The sequence below is a fragment of the Talpa occidentalis genome, unplaced genomic scaffold (assembly GCF_014898055.3).
Source record: "Talpa occidentalis isolate TD23 unplaced genomic scaffold, MPIMG_talOcc4v2.1 talOcc4.2, whole genome shotgun sequence".
Lineage (NCBI taxonomy): Eukaryota > Metazoa > Chordata > Mammalia > Eulipotyphla > Talpidae > Talpa > Talpa occidentalis.
This window is the reverse complement of record NW_023602073.1, coordinates 91,386,845-91,403,211: the sequence shown is the minus strand read 5'-3', so window position 1 is coordinate 91,403,211 and position 16,367 is coordinate 91,386,845. Positions and strand designations below refer to the sequence as shown.

Here is a 16,367-nt window from a genome sequence, read left to right as displayed (position 1 = left end):
AGGGTTTTTTTTTTTTTTTTGGTGTGATTATAAATTGGAACATTTTCTTAATTTCTCTTCTATCTCATTGCTTATATAGGAAGGCAACTGATTATGTTTTGATTTTATAACCTGCTGCTTTGCTGAACTGATTTATTGTTTCAATTAGCTTTTTATTGATGTCTTTATGTTACTCTATGTATATTATGTCATCAGCAAATAATGATAGATTTACTTCATCTTTCTCAGTGTGGATTCCTTTTCCATCCTTCTCTTGTCTAATTGCTCTAGCTAGGACTTCTATTACTATGTTGAATAGTAGTAGTGATAGTGGACAACCTTGTATTTACCAGATCTTAGTGGAATAGATTCTCACTATTGAGAATGTTGTTAGCTACGGGTCTGGTCTATCATATATGGCTTTAATTATGTAAATATAAGTTCTCCATTCATCCCCAGTATTTTGACAGTGTTCATTATAAATGAATGTTGAATCTTACCAAATGCTTCCTTAACATCTATTGATATGGCCATATGGTCTTTATCTTTCTTTTTGTTGATGTGGTGAATTATGTTAATTGATTTTCATTTGTTGAACCACCCTTCTGTCCCTGGTATAAATTCATTTGATGATTAAAAGATTAAAGGATTAGAAGTGCACTTCTCAGCCTCTTTTTCAACTGATTTTCTCTGGTAATGGAATGTGGTAAAAATGTGAGCCAGGAGAACTCTTAAAAAACCTCTGAAAATCTGTTCTATGTGTTTATAGTTACTAACAGGCTAATACAAAGTTTTATAGAATGAATAAAAACATGGAATGGCTTTTAATATTTTATCAAAAATGGTAAATTAGAATCAGATTTTAACCTAAAAGCAATAAGTCTTACTCTGAAGTTCATGAATCTTGAAAACATTGCTAAGTGAAGAAAAAAAACCAGTAATGAGTATATATGAATTTTACATATAAATTTATATAAAAGAAGGGCGGGAAGTATTTTCATTGATTTATATTTTTGAATTTGCACCTTTAATGCATTTTGAATATAATTTTGAATATGGTATAAGATAGGTTTTTAACTTTATTTTCTTCCAAATACAACTTTGTGTACTTGAAATTTTCTCCAACAAAAGATAATGACAAGTCTCAAGGAATGACTGCCCTCTTTAGATGGATGTCTTCAAATTATTACATTCTGATGGTATCACTTTAGTTATCAAGTTACTGGCAGGCGTGCTTATAAGGATGGATTTACATTAAAAGTGTTGCCAGTTTACTTTCTATATTCTCAGTAATTGAAGTCTTGCAAAAACACCTGACATTTGTGTTAAAAAAATCTTTTGTTATTTTTTTGGCACTAATTAATGCACTTCATTTTGAGCTGCATTGTTTGTATCTTATTTAAAGTGGAAGCTTTTTCTTCATTCTTCATGATATGTGGGAGAGATATCACCCTCACAAGCTTCTAGGTCTTACAGGCAAAATCTGATACAGCTTCAGGAATTATGTACTTAAATTCCTTCTCTTGAGAGTACCTTAATTAAAAGAGAATTGAAGAATAGTTTCATCAATGTGATTTTAAAAACTCAAATTTTCTTGTAATTTCAAAGAAATTCTGTTCATCCATTTATGAAATTTATAAGCAGTAATTGTTTTGTACATTTTCCATGTTTTATGAATTAGGACTTTTAAAATATTTAAATATGAAGTTGTTAGTACTATTTTATCACAACAGATATACCAGTTCATTTTGTTGTTTCAGTTGTTTCAGATATACCAGTTTCATTTTGTTTTCATGATTTTAGCACTTCCTAAGCATTTTTAAAATTTTGATTGTATGTTTTTAAGTATTCTAACACTCATCTGTGGTCAGTTGTCTGTTTTGCTATTTTGAAAGCTTAAATGGATGGGTTTTACCATTGTTACAGCTTTTGATTGTATTTTAAAAATCTACAGGTAAGAACAATATTATGTTTCAACATCATTAATAGCTTGTTTGCTTTCTGAAGTCCTTCTTGGTCCGAAATGTCCAAATCAACTACTAAATATAAAAACCATGAGATTCAGTTAAATATTTCCATCTTGAATTCTCCTATACTGTATTATTTTTTCTTCTCTTTTCTGTATGTCAGACTCATTTGGAGTGTTTTGATTTTTGGAAGAGTGTTGTGGCATCTCTCTGTCATTTTCACTTATATTACATTAATGACCATATCACCTTTTCATTTTCCCAAGTTCTTTCTTGTATCGATTAGTGTTTGGTTCTTTCTTAGTTTCACCATTTTATATTAGAAGTGATAGAAAGTGACTCCCCAGTCCCTTCTCCTTGCCTCTTTAAAAATAGATAGGCCATAGTTGCTTCTCCAGAGAATTTTATCAGACATAAGTTTAGAAATAAGGATAGTGTGTCCTCTGCTTGCATTTTGGTCTCTTAGAGTAAGGTCACCTGGCTGACAGCTCTCGTCTCCTAGGAAAGCTTTTCCTCTCCCAGGATTTTAAAAATCACAGAAATAGGTTTCAATTGATGTTTAGTTTGTTGCTCCCTTTGAAATCTTTCTAGTTGATTTAAGTGACTTTACAGATTGAGGTCTAAGAGGATGTTCTTGCAGGAAATACCAGATATAGTCCAGATTCTGGATTACTATAATCCTGTTTCTAAAAATGTTTATCTCATTAACAGAAATTTATGTTGATATTTAGGTGATGGGTGGATAGTCTCAATAGGGTATCCCCTCTGGCTTAATCAACACATGACCTAAATTCCACAAAATGAGTTTAGTAATTAAGATAAACTGAATTTTAAGCATGTCAAGACTCCATTTTTTCTTTCTTCTCTCTCATCTTTGTTTTGTTCGAACTAAAAATAAATATGAAAACATTAGCAGAAGTTTGGGGGAAGTTACTGCCACTTGTAACTTTCCAAAACTTTTCATGTATTCCTTTTTGTATGCATATACATGTAAATGCAGTGGTTAAACTAACATTTTATGTGATTAAAATTATATAGAGAAAATTTGTAAAACTTAACATTAGAAAAAATAAATCTTGGCACTTAAGAAAAAATACACTGTGGGAAAAGGAAGGACAAGCTGAATACCAGGAATTTGAACCATCTAGCTGGTTTGTCTAATTTCAAAAATAAGGCTCAAATTATTTTAAAATGATCTATGATAGCTAAATCTTTTTAATTTTTTTTTTGCATACAAGAGCTGGGGTATAGGTCAGAGGTAGGGGGTGTGAGAGGATTCATCAGAGACAGAGTAGGGAGCAGAACAGGCAGATCTACTAAAATACACTGCTGAGGTGGGGCAGTGGGTGAGACAGGAGAGAACGGCTGTGCCATGTGGGTTAGCTCTGTGGTCAGAAATCAAACTAGTGTTGCATTGGCAGCCCATAGCTTCATAGTGCTGAGACTTGACCCATTGCACCAACTGGGAGGTCCTATGATAGCTAAATCTTACCTCATTATTTGTCCTTGGGGTTTTCAATCTTAGGGATAGAACTTGTTAAAAAAATCAAATATGCCTTTGCCTTGCTTATTGTATAGTAAAATAAGAATGGGATTTAGATGGGAGAGGATCATGCTTGAGTTTCTTTTCCATCACTTAATACATGATCAGGAAAGCACTCTTCACCTTTTTGAATCTCAATAGGGGTAAAATGTGTTAAATTGCAACATTACTTTGAGGATTAAATTAAAAAAATTCTGAGGTTGTATTCACATACCATGCAGATATTTGTAATTACATAAAATTACAGATAACATGTAGAGCTAATTGTGTCTTTTCTTTATGACTGTATTTATCATTAGTGTGATGAATATCCTTTTCTGAATTTTAGTGGTTTGGATAGGTGGTATATGAATTCCAGAATCTTATCAGGAAGCTGGGCTTTTCCAAGAGTGCTTATTCAAAAATCACTCACTGATGAGTGACAGAGCAGTGCAGTCGTATTTGAATTTCTGTTTAACATATCACACCACAGCTACTTATTAGCATTCTGACTCTTTTGAGCATGTAAACATTCTTTTGCATGAGAAATCACATTATCACCATAACATTACATTTTGTTTCTGATTATAAAAATAACACTTGATAAATAAGAAAGCATATAGAAAAATTTAAAACCAGGTTATTATTGATATATTTTATATATAAATTTTTGTAAAAAACACATTTATTGGATTGATTCCTAATCCCTTTTCTTATCATATTAGCTATTTTCACTTAATATGACATGGGTTTTTACTCATGTCCATCTTTGTTCCCTTTCTACTCCAATTGTATAATATTACTTCAGCTAAAATTACTTCTTGCACAAAAACAAAAATAATCTTAACTGTATTTCTTTTTACAAGTGGAAATGTTAACCTATAGAAGAAATGGGCATTAGCAGATGCAGTTACTAAGATCCTCCTAGGTTTAGCTTGGAGAGGATAATGATCCATGTTGTGTCCTAAAGAGTCAGGGTAGTGTAGTATGGAGATCACATGCTTTTTTTTTTTTTTTTTTAATAGAGGCATGTTTTTATTTATTTATTTATTTGTTTGTTTGTTTGTTTTGTTTATACATGCACTGGGTACAGTCAGAAGTGTGGGAGGGTGAGAGAATTCACCAGAGCCAGAGCAGGGAGCAGAGCAGGCAGAAGGACCGAAGTACACTGCTGAGGGGAGCAGCGGGCGGCAGGAGAGGTCTGCGCGCTATGTGGGACCCTCCTCCGGTGGCCAGGGAGCAACTGGGGATCGAACTGGGGCTGCAGAGGCCGCAGGGAGCTTCACAACCCAGCGCTCAACCGCTGCGCCACCAGGGAGGCCCGAGATCACATGCTTTTAATTCAGGCCCACTTAAGTGAACCCTTGTCCTGTCACTCACTCACTGCATGATTTTGGACAATCACTTAACCTCTCTGGCTTTGGTTTCCTCATCTCTAAAATAGGATGAAGCATGTCTGCCTTTCAGGGGTTGCTTTAGGATTGGAGACAACAGTTATAAAGTGTTTGATCCACTATCTAGTTATGCTAGACAAAGGACAAATAACAGAATTTGCCAAAGGTCTAAGTCTTATAAAATTTAAGTGTACATTATGGGTAGCATGTAAAAACTTTAATAACCTAAGATAACTCTGCTCTAGAAGTATTTATTTGTACAATTTACTCTTTCCCCCTCCTCTTGTAAATATTACTGCCAAAAGATGAGTAGAAACTCATATTTTTTTAAAAAGTGACACATTCAGAGATGTTCTCTACTCTGGCAGGACCCTGAATTGTGAGCTCCAGTTTTCCCCATGCAGTGTTCACTTCATCTTGGGACATCCTTCCGTAAGGTCTGCAGCATGACAAGCCTGGCTTAGGTTTTAGGAATTCAGATAAGTCCCCAAGGGACACTCACAATCCAGGGAAGTATCAAGTAACCTTTTCTGCAGGAGATCCAATTCAGAAAAAGCAAAAACCTTTTTAGGTTAAAAAAAAAAAAAAAGTCAGAATGAATATAACCTTCTTGAGCCCTAGTGGGTGGTAGGGTGGAGGATATCAATTCTGAAAATTTAAACATACAAACATAAGTGAAAACATTAGTATTTCTTGTAGCCAGTAAAACACTAATACCTAGGTGTGTCTGAGGAAAAACAGCACAGGGCAGCTTTCTAATCTGTATTTCCACATTAGGCTAGAAAATTAAAGGACCTGCAAGCCTTGGATGCATGTTTCTGATCTAAGATGAATCAGATACTGATATAGCCCAAATAAGGATACAAGTAAGATAATGGGGAGGGAGTGATATGATAGATGTGAGTTTGGTATGAGATAAGCAGTTAATCTTAGGAGAGAAACAGGAAGATTCCTCCAAGGAAAGGATAAACTAAGTGGGTGATGCAGGGAGAACAGAAGTTCACCAAGAAAGGAATCTTATGATTTGTAAGGATTTTCGAATAGGTGTCACAGGACGTAACAGCGATGCTTCACGGGCTGCTCTGGTTGCTGAAGGCAGCCCCTGACCAACCTTTCCCTTCAACAGAGAAGCTCTGCTTTTTTTTTTTATGTTATAAATGGTGGCATTTACAAGATTTTTTGATGAAAGGATTCTTATCTATCTTTAAGAAGTTTGAAAATCACTGAATAAGATGAAGCATGCCTGCCATTTAGGGCATATCTAACTCAGGAACCATTTCCACATCTGTAGACTAGAAATCAAAAAAAGAATAAACTCATACCATTTGCAGCAACATGGATGGAACTTGAAGGGATTATGCTCAGTGTAATAAGTCAGAAGGAAAAAGAAAAATATCGGATGGTTTCACTTATAGGAGGAATATAGGAAGAAAAAATGATGATAGCAACAAAAAAACCACAACACAACAAAACAAAAATAAACAGACAACTATAAATCAGACACATCCTAGTGGGAAGGAGGAGGGAGAGGGATCAAAACAAGGGCAGGAAGAGCACAAGGCACTATGGTGATGGTGCACGGGTGAATGGGCAGGGGAAATTCCATGGGGACTACTCCTGAGAAAAGAAAGCAAACATTGTTAGAATAAAAAATAAATTAATTACTTTAAAAAAAAGAATAGGGACAGGGGATAACAGTAATTGCATCTCGTAGCTCTCTGAGGGTTGAACAAACTGTGACACGTAGAACGGGACTTAGAACATAAGGATCGGTGGATGTGTTAGCTCTTATCATTCCTCGCACTATTTCCCTCACAAATAAGGCTGCATCTCATATGACTTTTAAACTGTGTGTAGGAAAGAGCTGGAAAAAATGGTATTGTCCATTGCTTTATACTCAAAACACTTAATAATGTCTTAGACATTAACTCTAGTTTTTAATATATTTCACTTCTATTTTTTATACATTGCATTTCCCTCCCACAACTGGAAGTTTTCTTTTTTACATCAGATTTCTTAAATAATTTTGATCAGATATATTTTTGATAGTGAACATAATCAATGTGTTTCAGGCTTGCCAGCTCATGGGAAGGTGACATCAGTGTCCACTCTCTAACCCTGCCCTCTGCCACCTGCCTGGAGCTGCTGCTGATCTTATCAAAAAGTAACGCCACTCTACCTCCATCCCTTCGCTATATGAATTCCTTTCAGGTAAGGAACAGCTCCTTTACCAGAGTGTGATTCTGTGGTTTGCTTCTAGCTGTGTTTTAAGGATTCTGACTTTCTCAGGAGATAGCCCATGGAAACAGAGCTTCGATGATGATGATAATAGTGTAGTCACATGTGTTGTCTTCTCTGATCTTTTTAAAGAAATTAACAAATAGAGGTTCAAAACTGATTAGGCAGGTGCGTAATTGTGGGAGAACCCCTCTCTCTCTAACTCTAGGGTTTGTTCTCTTAACCTCCATCTTTTCCTGCCCCTGAGAGAAATGGCAAGGAAATCTGGCAAAGACACTTGGGAATGCCTCTTTCCCTTTCCCAGATTTACTCTAGAGCAAGGCTTTTCAACTATTTTTAGCAACAGTTTTGCTAATGTTAGTTTGCACTCAAATAGCCAAATGGATGTTTAACAGCGATGGTATCCTACCTACTCTTGGCATCTTTCCCTTTCCTCTTTAGTCCCTCTCTTATCACTTTCCCACTGCTCTGGATATTTATCTGTGCTCCTGAGAAAGGATATGGTAAGAGCAAATGTGGAATGACCATTTGAACAGCAAATGTGGGATGACCAACAGAAAGATCCTCTACCTGGTAGGCAGCCCATCGGTCACTGAGATGGCAAATGATAATTAAGCTCTGACCTTATAGCCTCTGATTGTAATTAAACATATCTGTGTGATTCTTAGCAATAGGAAGACATTCAAGAGCCCCCTGAGGAAGGTGACAGGGCCACATATATTTGCTAAGAAATGATTAAATGCAGTCGGTTCTACTTCTGGAGTTTTGTGATAGATGTTACGATAACTTCTGGGTCAGTGTCTATTGCTTGGTGTACCTCTGTTACATGAAAACAAGATGTGGATTTTCCTGTGATTACAGCTCAGGGAACTAGTAAGAAAATAACTGCTTCAATCTAATTTGCATCCATGTTCTCCTGGTCATCTCTCACATTGATTGTCTGATTTTCTTCCTAATAGAAATTCCAGATTTTGGCCTTGTTCTGTCTGATTGTATTTTTCATTACTCTATTAGCAACTTCAGGCCTGGACTCTAAAGAGATGTTAGAGGACACTGTCTCCTTTCTGTGGGAGACAAAATAGAGATCTGGAGAAGCAGAGAGATTTGGCCAGGGAACATCTAGCATGTTAGAAACAGCAGATCTCATCAGGCTTTTGCCTGGGTAGCTCCATCTGCACCCAAATGCATCCCACTCTAAAGTCCTGGAAGGTAGAGGGGATGTGATTGTAGGTGGAGGTAGCAATATCTCTCTTGGAACATCCACATATCTATTATTTTACAGTAATTTATAGTTATTTATTTGTATATTGCCCTAAACCAGAAATGATTTAAATTCTCTATATCAATCCATATGTCTTAAGTTTTGCTAATTGGATTGAACATTGAATAACACAAACGTTTTTATAAATCATAAACTTTTAATGGGGGGAGATACAAGAAATTTTATAATAGTTATCTCTGCAGAGCAAGGCTAGAAAAGTTATTTTTTATTTCACTTCCTCCAGTGCTGTTGGAAGTTTTTATATAATGGGCAAGTGGGGAGCATGGGCGATGACTCGACTTTGAGGATTTTCCAGCATGTTGAGGGAGATAGAAAAATCATCCATGTAGTATAAATTGAAAATTTTATCACAAAGTAGCCTCATCTCAAGTCTTAAAGATATTAAAGGTAAAAATAATCTAAACTGAATGTGGTAGATTTGAAAGAAGACCAATGAGTATTTCTTCTCTATGAGACAGAGGAGTTTGTTTTCTTTAAGGAGCTCAACTCAGGCTCATGTAAACACATGGATGTAAGCGCCTGGCTGGCACTTGGCATTCATGTTTTCTTAGCACTTAATCTGGAGCTCTTAGAGGATGCTAATCTTCAAACATTTCCTTCTCTATCAGTAATTGTACTTCATCTGGCTCAGTCCATTTGCTGAATCTTATTGTCAAAGGCACACACATATCCCCAGTTCCAAAAGAACAGAGAAAGTTGGCACAAGTTTGTGAATAATGTCTGCTAGAGAGATTTTGTCCCTGCTGTTACCCCTGGGAAGATGCATTCTTATCAGGAACGTGCCAGGAATCGACTTCCTGATTCAGGGCTTCACTCCTAGATAAGGATCAGTGAAGGAGAGAGTGTCTCAGAATTAGAAAGAGATACTCTGCTTTTTCATCTTGATAACCCCTACTTAATCATGTAGTACAATGGCAAGGAATGGGGCTGCTAATTTTGCCCATAGTGGGGATTAATTTTTTTCAATTGAAAACTCACTTTAATGCTTAAAAAAAAAAAAGAGCTGCATTGGCAAGAATTTTAAAATAGTAGAATGACACTTGTTAAAGATACCATCTTTTCCATTTCCAATTCTCTTGCTTTCCAGGTGGAGTCAGTTGCTGGGAGCAATGCTACTTTTTTTCTGTTAAAATGTTATTTTAGGTTCCTGAGGATAATGGCTCTCCTGTTTGAGCTATTCTCACTGCTAACTGCCAAAAGGAAGGTTTTATCTTATTAATTAGCACTATTAACATATATGAAATTCTAACTTCTTAAATTATAGTATGACATTTCTCTCAGACCTATAGAGATATCTTTTGGTGATTTTGTTAAAATTTTAACTTCCATTCTGTTATAGTATGTTAATATCCCTAGTGTGATTCTGAACAAACAGAATGTGGGATTTGGTTGGAAGTCTCTGATGGATTGCTAAGCACATACTGTAGCGGTTATCGAAGCTCAAGAAGAATGGACTTAGCATGTCATTCCTGCTTAAAATTCTTGCATGACTTCAGCAGTAATGAAAATAAAACCCAATAACCTTTTCATGGCCAACAAGGCCTGACAACATTGAGACCTTCCTCCCTTTCTGGCATCATCTCTTCTTTCCTTCTCACTCTGCTCAAGCCACACTGACCTCTATTTCTTGTTCCTTATCACAGTAAGCTGGTTCTGGCTGTGGGTCTCTGCACTGTCTCTTCTCCCTGCCAGCAGGAGAACACTCTGGACCAGACCTCTGTGTGTCTGGCCCTTTCACCTTTGAGATTTCAGCCACGGTGTCCCCCGGTATCAGGCCTAACCTGACCCCTTCACTGAGCTTCCCTCTTCTCATCACTGTTATTTTATAACCTCATCTTGTTTTATTTTATTTCATTTATTTTGCATTTGCCATTGCATTTACTATGATTTGTTCTCGTTTTTAAAATTTATTTATTGTTAACTAAGGTAACATTGAGGTATCCCCATCAGGAGTTAACACCACGGTGCATTTACCACCAACTCATCCATAACCACCACCACAGACCATTAGGCTTCCCTACCTCCCTGTTCCTCCCCCTCGCTGCCCTCCTGCCCCCTTGGTGTTTCAGTTCTGTAGTCAGCAATCAAGCTTTATTTTTTCAGATAGCTGAAACTATCTGTCCATTAATTTAGTTACTTTATATTCCACATATTAGTGATTCCATCAGTTATTTATCTTTCTCCTTCTGACTTATTTCAGTTGGCATTCTCCTTTCAAGCTCCATCCATGTTGTTACAAATGACATGGGTTCTTCTTTTTTGATTGCTAGTAGTATACCACTGTGTATATATACCCCATCTTCTTGATCCACTCATCTGTTCTGGGGCACTTAGATTATTTCCATAGTTTAGCTTATAGTAAATAGTGCTGCAATAAACATGGGACCTTGTTCTATTTTTTATAGCACTTCTCATTATTTATGTATTTGTCTTTTTACCCTCTACTGACAGGTTAAATAGGGATATCTGTTTTTGTTCATTATTGCACCAGTTTAACTTAGAATATTGGTTGGATATAGGAATTTTTTTTTAAAGATTTATTTATTTATACAAGCACTGGGGTACAGGCCAGAGGTGCCGGAGGGTGAGAGAATTCACCTGTACTTAACACAGTCACGATGACTGAAGTAAACTGAATTGGCATGAAGAAGTTTGTATTTTCTCTTTTACTGTTTGTTTCTTCTACCATGATTTCTCCCCTTTACGCTGAGATGTTCTGAGAATCCATATGTTAATTACCTCTCTGTAAGTCATGTTTCCATATTTGGTGTAAACACCTACTAACCTAGTGTCTCCCAGTCTCTGGGTTCCACCTTCTCCAAGGAACATGTGACCTCTGTAATGTGTTCTCCTCACAGCAAGCCCGGTGTGGTAAGACAATGGCTCACCCTGCTGTAGGACACTCAAGGGCTAATCTTAGATCTGCCACCCATTGAACTCAGGATCCTGGTCTACTTCGGGAACCTCTACTGGTCCTAGTTTCTTTATCTGGGAATGAGGGGAGTGGGTTAAGTTGTAAAGTTCCTTTTAAAGTAGGTGCAGGCAAGTATTGTGTCTGATCTCAGCTGTTCCTAATTATTCACCCAGGCTGGGTAATACAACTTCTCCATAAAAGGACTAGGTTATTTCTTTTGAGCATCTTGAAAGTGTTTAACTGAAGAAAAACATAGATAAAGACGTACTACATAGATTTTTTTTTTTTTCTCAGCAAGAGAGTGGAATCAATGTCTCAAGCCTTTCCTAACAGCACAAAGATGGGTCAGGAATGATGGGGTTAGAGAGCTGTCTGGTCCTTGGCTCCTCTGCCTGCCAGACTCTGATCATTCCCTCATGTGGATGCTGGCATAGGGAAAACACTGTCAGGTAGGCTGTACGTTCAAGAAAAGGAAGCAGAAGAAACTGAATGTTCTCTGGACAGCCCTAGATTTCTCTGCTTCCCTCTTCCCTGTCCCTCTCTACTCTCTACCCTCCCTCTAGTGTCTTCCAGTTTTGGTTTCAGCCATTTGTTTTTGACTCTGGATCCTACTCCATGTGTAAACATTTGTGGCTCAGGAATTTTCCAGTGGGTTTGCATTTCCTTTATCTTATTTGTGAGACACAAAGAAAGTTTTTTAAAAATCGAGTCTTTTCTCTTACCTGAGTTATAAGCAAGAGGACTTGGTTCTTTTCCACACACTGAGCATGGCTGTGTTCATTCAAGAGGCTTCCTGGCAGTGGGTCTTGCAAAGGAGGCTTAAGATTCATGTCTTCTTTAAGAAGTAAAGTGGGGGCCTCCCCTGGTGGCGCAGCGGATGAGTGCTGGGCTGCGAAGCTGCCCACAACCTCTGCAGCGCAGGTTCAGTCCTGGCCAGCCGGGGAGGGCCCCACATGGCGCGACAGACCTCTCCTGCCTCGCCCGCTGCTCCACTCAGCAGTGTATTTCATCAGTGTGCCTGTTCTGTTCCCCACTCTGTCTCTGGTGAATTCTCTCACCCTCCTGCGCTTCTGACTATACCCAGTGCTTTTATAAATAAATAAATAAATCTAAAAAAAAAAAGGAGCAAAGTGGTATCGAGATTGAAATGACTGAACCCGTTTCTCTCATAGAAGAAAGCATTGTGTTACTCACAGGGCTTTTCTGACTGGAGGGGAAAACAACAGCCTGGGAAGGATGCCAGCTTTCAAGGAAATGAGGGATTGGAAGGTGAAACTGTCCTAAGCCTTGAATGAGCCTGGTGAGTCTCCTAGTAGACTGATTGCTTCAGCAATATGAGAAAATGTGTTGCAGCATTAGGTCAAAGGAAGTATGGAAGAAGGAAGAAGAATGAAGTTATTTTTATTTCCTCTGGTTCTCGCTCTTTGCACCTGTTTTGTGCCAAAGGTAGGGTGGAGGCGTGGGGAACCCTGACATGGAGGTGGGAGAAAGCTTTAGGTTCTGGTCATCGCTCATATGACACCTGCGACCAGTCTGACTGGGCACACATCACTTACCTATCTAAATCCCAGTTTTCTCATTCCTCTAGCTCAAAAATCTAAGTGTCCTAAATTGAAGGATTACTAGAAGTGTGAGAACTTGTGAATTAAGCTAGCGGAAGAAGAAATGCTAGTGTCCAGTCTAAGGTTATCATCCCTTTAAAGATCAGCTCTCTGCATCTTTATAGATTAGAAGCTGGAATGAGATTGCAGAGGCTTCATTATGTCAAAGCAACAGGCCAGTTTTGTTATAATAACTTCAAACAATACACCAGAGGCCATCTTGTATTCTACATATTAATCAAACTGCCTTAAATTATTGAAAGCGCACTGCCAAATACATAAAACTGTAGCTGGAGCCATAGAAAAACTGGCCCGGTTAAATTACCATGATGTTTGACGTAATTGGATTTTGTCTGCCATTGTACTTGGAAGAGTGTATGCTTTTTGGTTGTCATACTTTTTATTTTCTATGATTTCTTATCCTCTTGTTTCGATAGCTTTTTCCATCATCTTTTAGCAGTTAACGCTTAAATTTTTTTTTGTATTTCTCTTTTATTTTTTAAGATTTATTTATTTATGCATACAATAACTGGGGTATAGGCCAGAGATGTGGGGGGTGAGAGCATTCACCAGAGACAGAGTGGGGAGCAGAACACGTAGATTGACTGAAATACACTGCTGAGGGGAGAAGTGGGCGAGACCGGAGCGGTTTGCTGCACCGTGTGGGTAGCTCCCTGGCTGGCCGTGCTACAGAGGCTGTGGATAGCTTCATAGCTTCATAGTGTTTAACCCCTTGTGCCACCAGGGAGGTCCTTAAGATCTTAACTATATAAAATATAAGGATTTCTAGTGAAAACAGAATTGTTCTGTGACTTTACCTTTTTCTTTACCTTTCTTTCAAGCAAGAACTGCCTTTATTTTTTAAATTATTTTACATCATTGTTCATTTATAAACAATAGTTGCTTCCCCACCCCAAAGGAGTAGTCCCCATAGAATTTCCTTCACCAATGCACCCATGCACCATCACCTCAGTCCCCTGTGCTCCACCCTCCCTCCCTCCCTCTGATCCCTCTCGCTCCTTCTCCCCTGCAGGATGTCTCTGGTTTATAATTGTCTGTTTTTGTTTTGGTGCGTTTTGTATTGTTACTGTTTTTTTACCCGATGTCTTATTTGGTTCTCCTATATTCCTCCTCAAAGTGAAACCATCCAATATTGCAGCACTATTTATAATAGGTAAAACCTGGAAACAACCCAAATGTCCAAAAATAGATGACTGGATCAAGAAGATGTGGTGTATATACACAATGGAATATTACTCAGCAATCAAAAAAGATAAACTCATGCCATTCGCAGCAACATGGATGGAGCTAGATGGAATTATGCTCAGTGAAATAAGTCAGAAGGAAAAAGAACCACCTTACTTAAACTGCTTACTAAGCACATATCTTGCCCTCATCCTACATCTGCCCCATTATTATCAGCTACTGTTTTTGTTTGTTTTATTTAAAAATGATAGATCAGTTATTTTAAGTATTTTAACATTCATTACATGCATGTAAATTGTGCTTTTTTTCCTCCTTGCATACCACATCCTTTAACATCCCTTACATTGACAGTTTCAATAAACTGTCTTTCTGTGTCCAAAATTGTTTTAATTTTGTTTGTGGTCTTGAATGATGGCTAAACTAGGTACAGAAATCTGGGCCCCTTTTTAGTTTGAAGAACCATCACTTAATGACTTTTGCCCTCTGTTTCTGCTAAGACAGCTGTTATAAGATTGCTATTCATCTGGAGATCATCCATCTCTTTTCTCCTTCTAGTCATTAAGATTTTATCTTTGCTCTAGATATACTTTAGTTTTACAGTGATGTCTAGGTGTGGATTTTTTAGTTTTTATTCTACTTATAAAGGCAAGGTGTGGCTATTTTTACAATTAATAATGTAATCGTTACCACATTTTACCACGATTGTGTATCTTTGAACCAAATTGTGTATCTTTGAACCATGGATGCGAGCATGATGAGGGAGTGTAATACCTTAGGTCATAATAGAATTAAATATCCCCCAATTTTCAGTTGTATGCTAAATGTTGTCAGCAGTTCTGGTCACAAATTACAGAGTGATTTCTAGAGGCAAATGGATTTTGGCGCTGTTTGTACTCTTAGAGCTGTGTGAAATGAAAAGGAAATTGTGTTTAATGACAGTAGAGCTAGCTCAACCATTTCCTGGATTTTTCAATTTTTCTTCATTCTGTTCTTTCTTTTTTAACCCAGTGATATTATTCAGAACATAACTTGCTATTTGGCATTCAGCTGCATTTAAATATCTACTTAAACTAAAACGGTCTGGGTATCCAAGAGTTTATTAAATTTTGTCTTACAGTAGGTTATTATTTTCAATTAGCAGTGTTGGAGGCTTGGAGAGTCTTACTATGCAGATGATACTTTTTATAAGTTTTGTAAGCAGTTTGTTTATATTCTCCCATCTCTCCACTAGAGCCCCAAAGTAGACATCATTAGGTGTCAAGAATCAGTGAGAGAAGCCACAGCCTGAGTATGATGCTGAATGCACAAATTTAAGTTTTCTTCTATACGTTACTACATTCTTGGTGACAGTCAATTTGAGCTCTGCTTTTCTTCTTTAACTGGCTGTTTGTTTAAATTGAAAATTTGATGCTTCTTTTCTCCATCCTCTGGTATATTGCCTAGAACCTAAAAATGCCCTATACATATTTCCAAGTAGCAGAAAACAATGGCAGTTAATGTAGTAATCAATCTCCCAAACTGAAAACAGTAGCTTCCCAACTATGAAAATTCTACACAAAAACACACTTTTTTCATTATTTGGGGACAGAGCATGCCAAAACTACAAAATAACTGTGAGTAAACAGAGAAAAATCAAGTCCTCTTTTCCTTATATTTCTACCTTCTGTCCCACTTTCACTTTGTCACAAGGCTTTTGGACAAGACAACATCCAAAAATACTGCAGAGCAAGGCTAGCAAAGGTGCCTAAGAGTGATTTGAAATGACTACCGGAAAGATTAAATCTAGCCTAAATTTTAAATGCTAGAAAAATATTCAAGCAGATCAAAGCATGCAGTATAGGGGAGAGATATAAAGTATGTGATTTAAAAGCTTAGATGCCATTTAAAAAGACAGATACAATTTAAAGGGACAGGCATGATTGAAAAGGACAGGCACCACCTAATGGGCAGTCTTTCAAAAGTATAGCTTGTGGGAGAGGGAAAAAAAGCAAAAGAAAAGGCATGCTTTTTAATCAATTAGATGAAGAAGAAGAAGAAGAAAAGGGAAATTGAGAGTTCTGGGAGAAAAAGAGAATCAATTAATCAGAGGGCTCATAGCCCCTTTCCCATCACCAACAAAAAACTTACTGACAGAAAAACCCACCAAACTACGTGAACTTTGCTAGACTGACAGAAAAGGGAAACTTTTAAAACAGAATTTTTAAAAAATGCTCCAATATCATAACAGTGAACAAAAAGAAAGTAAGGTCAGTAAAAAAATTTTT

General features: G+C 37.3%; 1 protein-coding gene across 3 annotated transcripts in view; it reads left to right on the top strand.

Moving 5' to 3' along the window:
* The window catches only part of UBE3D (ubiquitin protein ligase E3D), a 113,609-nt gene that overhangs the window by 57,718 nt on the left and 39,524 nt on the right, over window positions 1–16,367 (top strand). The window contains exons 9-10 of one of the 3 annotated variants that reach the window (XM_037520015.2): window positions 6,935–7,073; window positions 12,469–13,229. The exons of 1 other annotated variant lie outside the window; for it this stretch is intronic. In XM_037520015.2, the coding sequence (XP_037375912.2) occupies window positions 6,935–7,073; window positions 12,469–12,591 (262 nt within the window). In that variant the 3' untranslated portion in view covers window positions 12,592–13,229. Of the gene's footprint in view, window positions 1–6,934; window positions 7,074–12,468; window positions 13,230–16,367 lie in introns of those variants that run through there. One more of the 3 variants, XM_054698992.1, reaches the window with a different exon arrangement.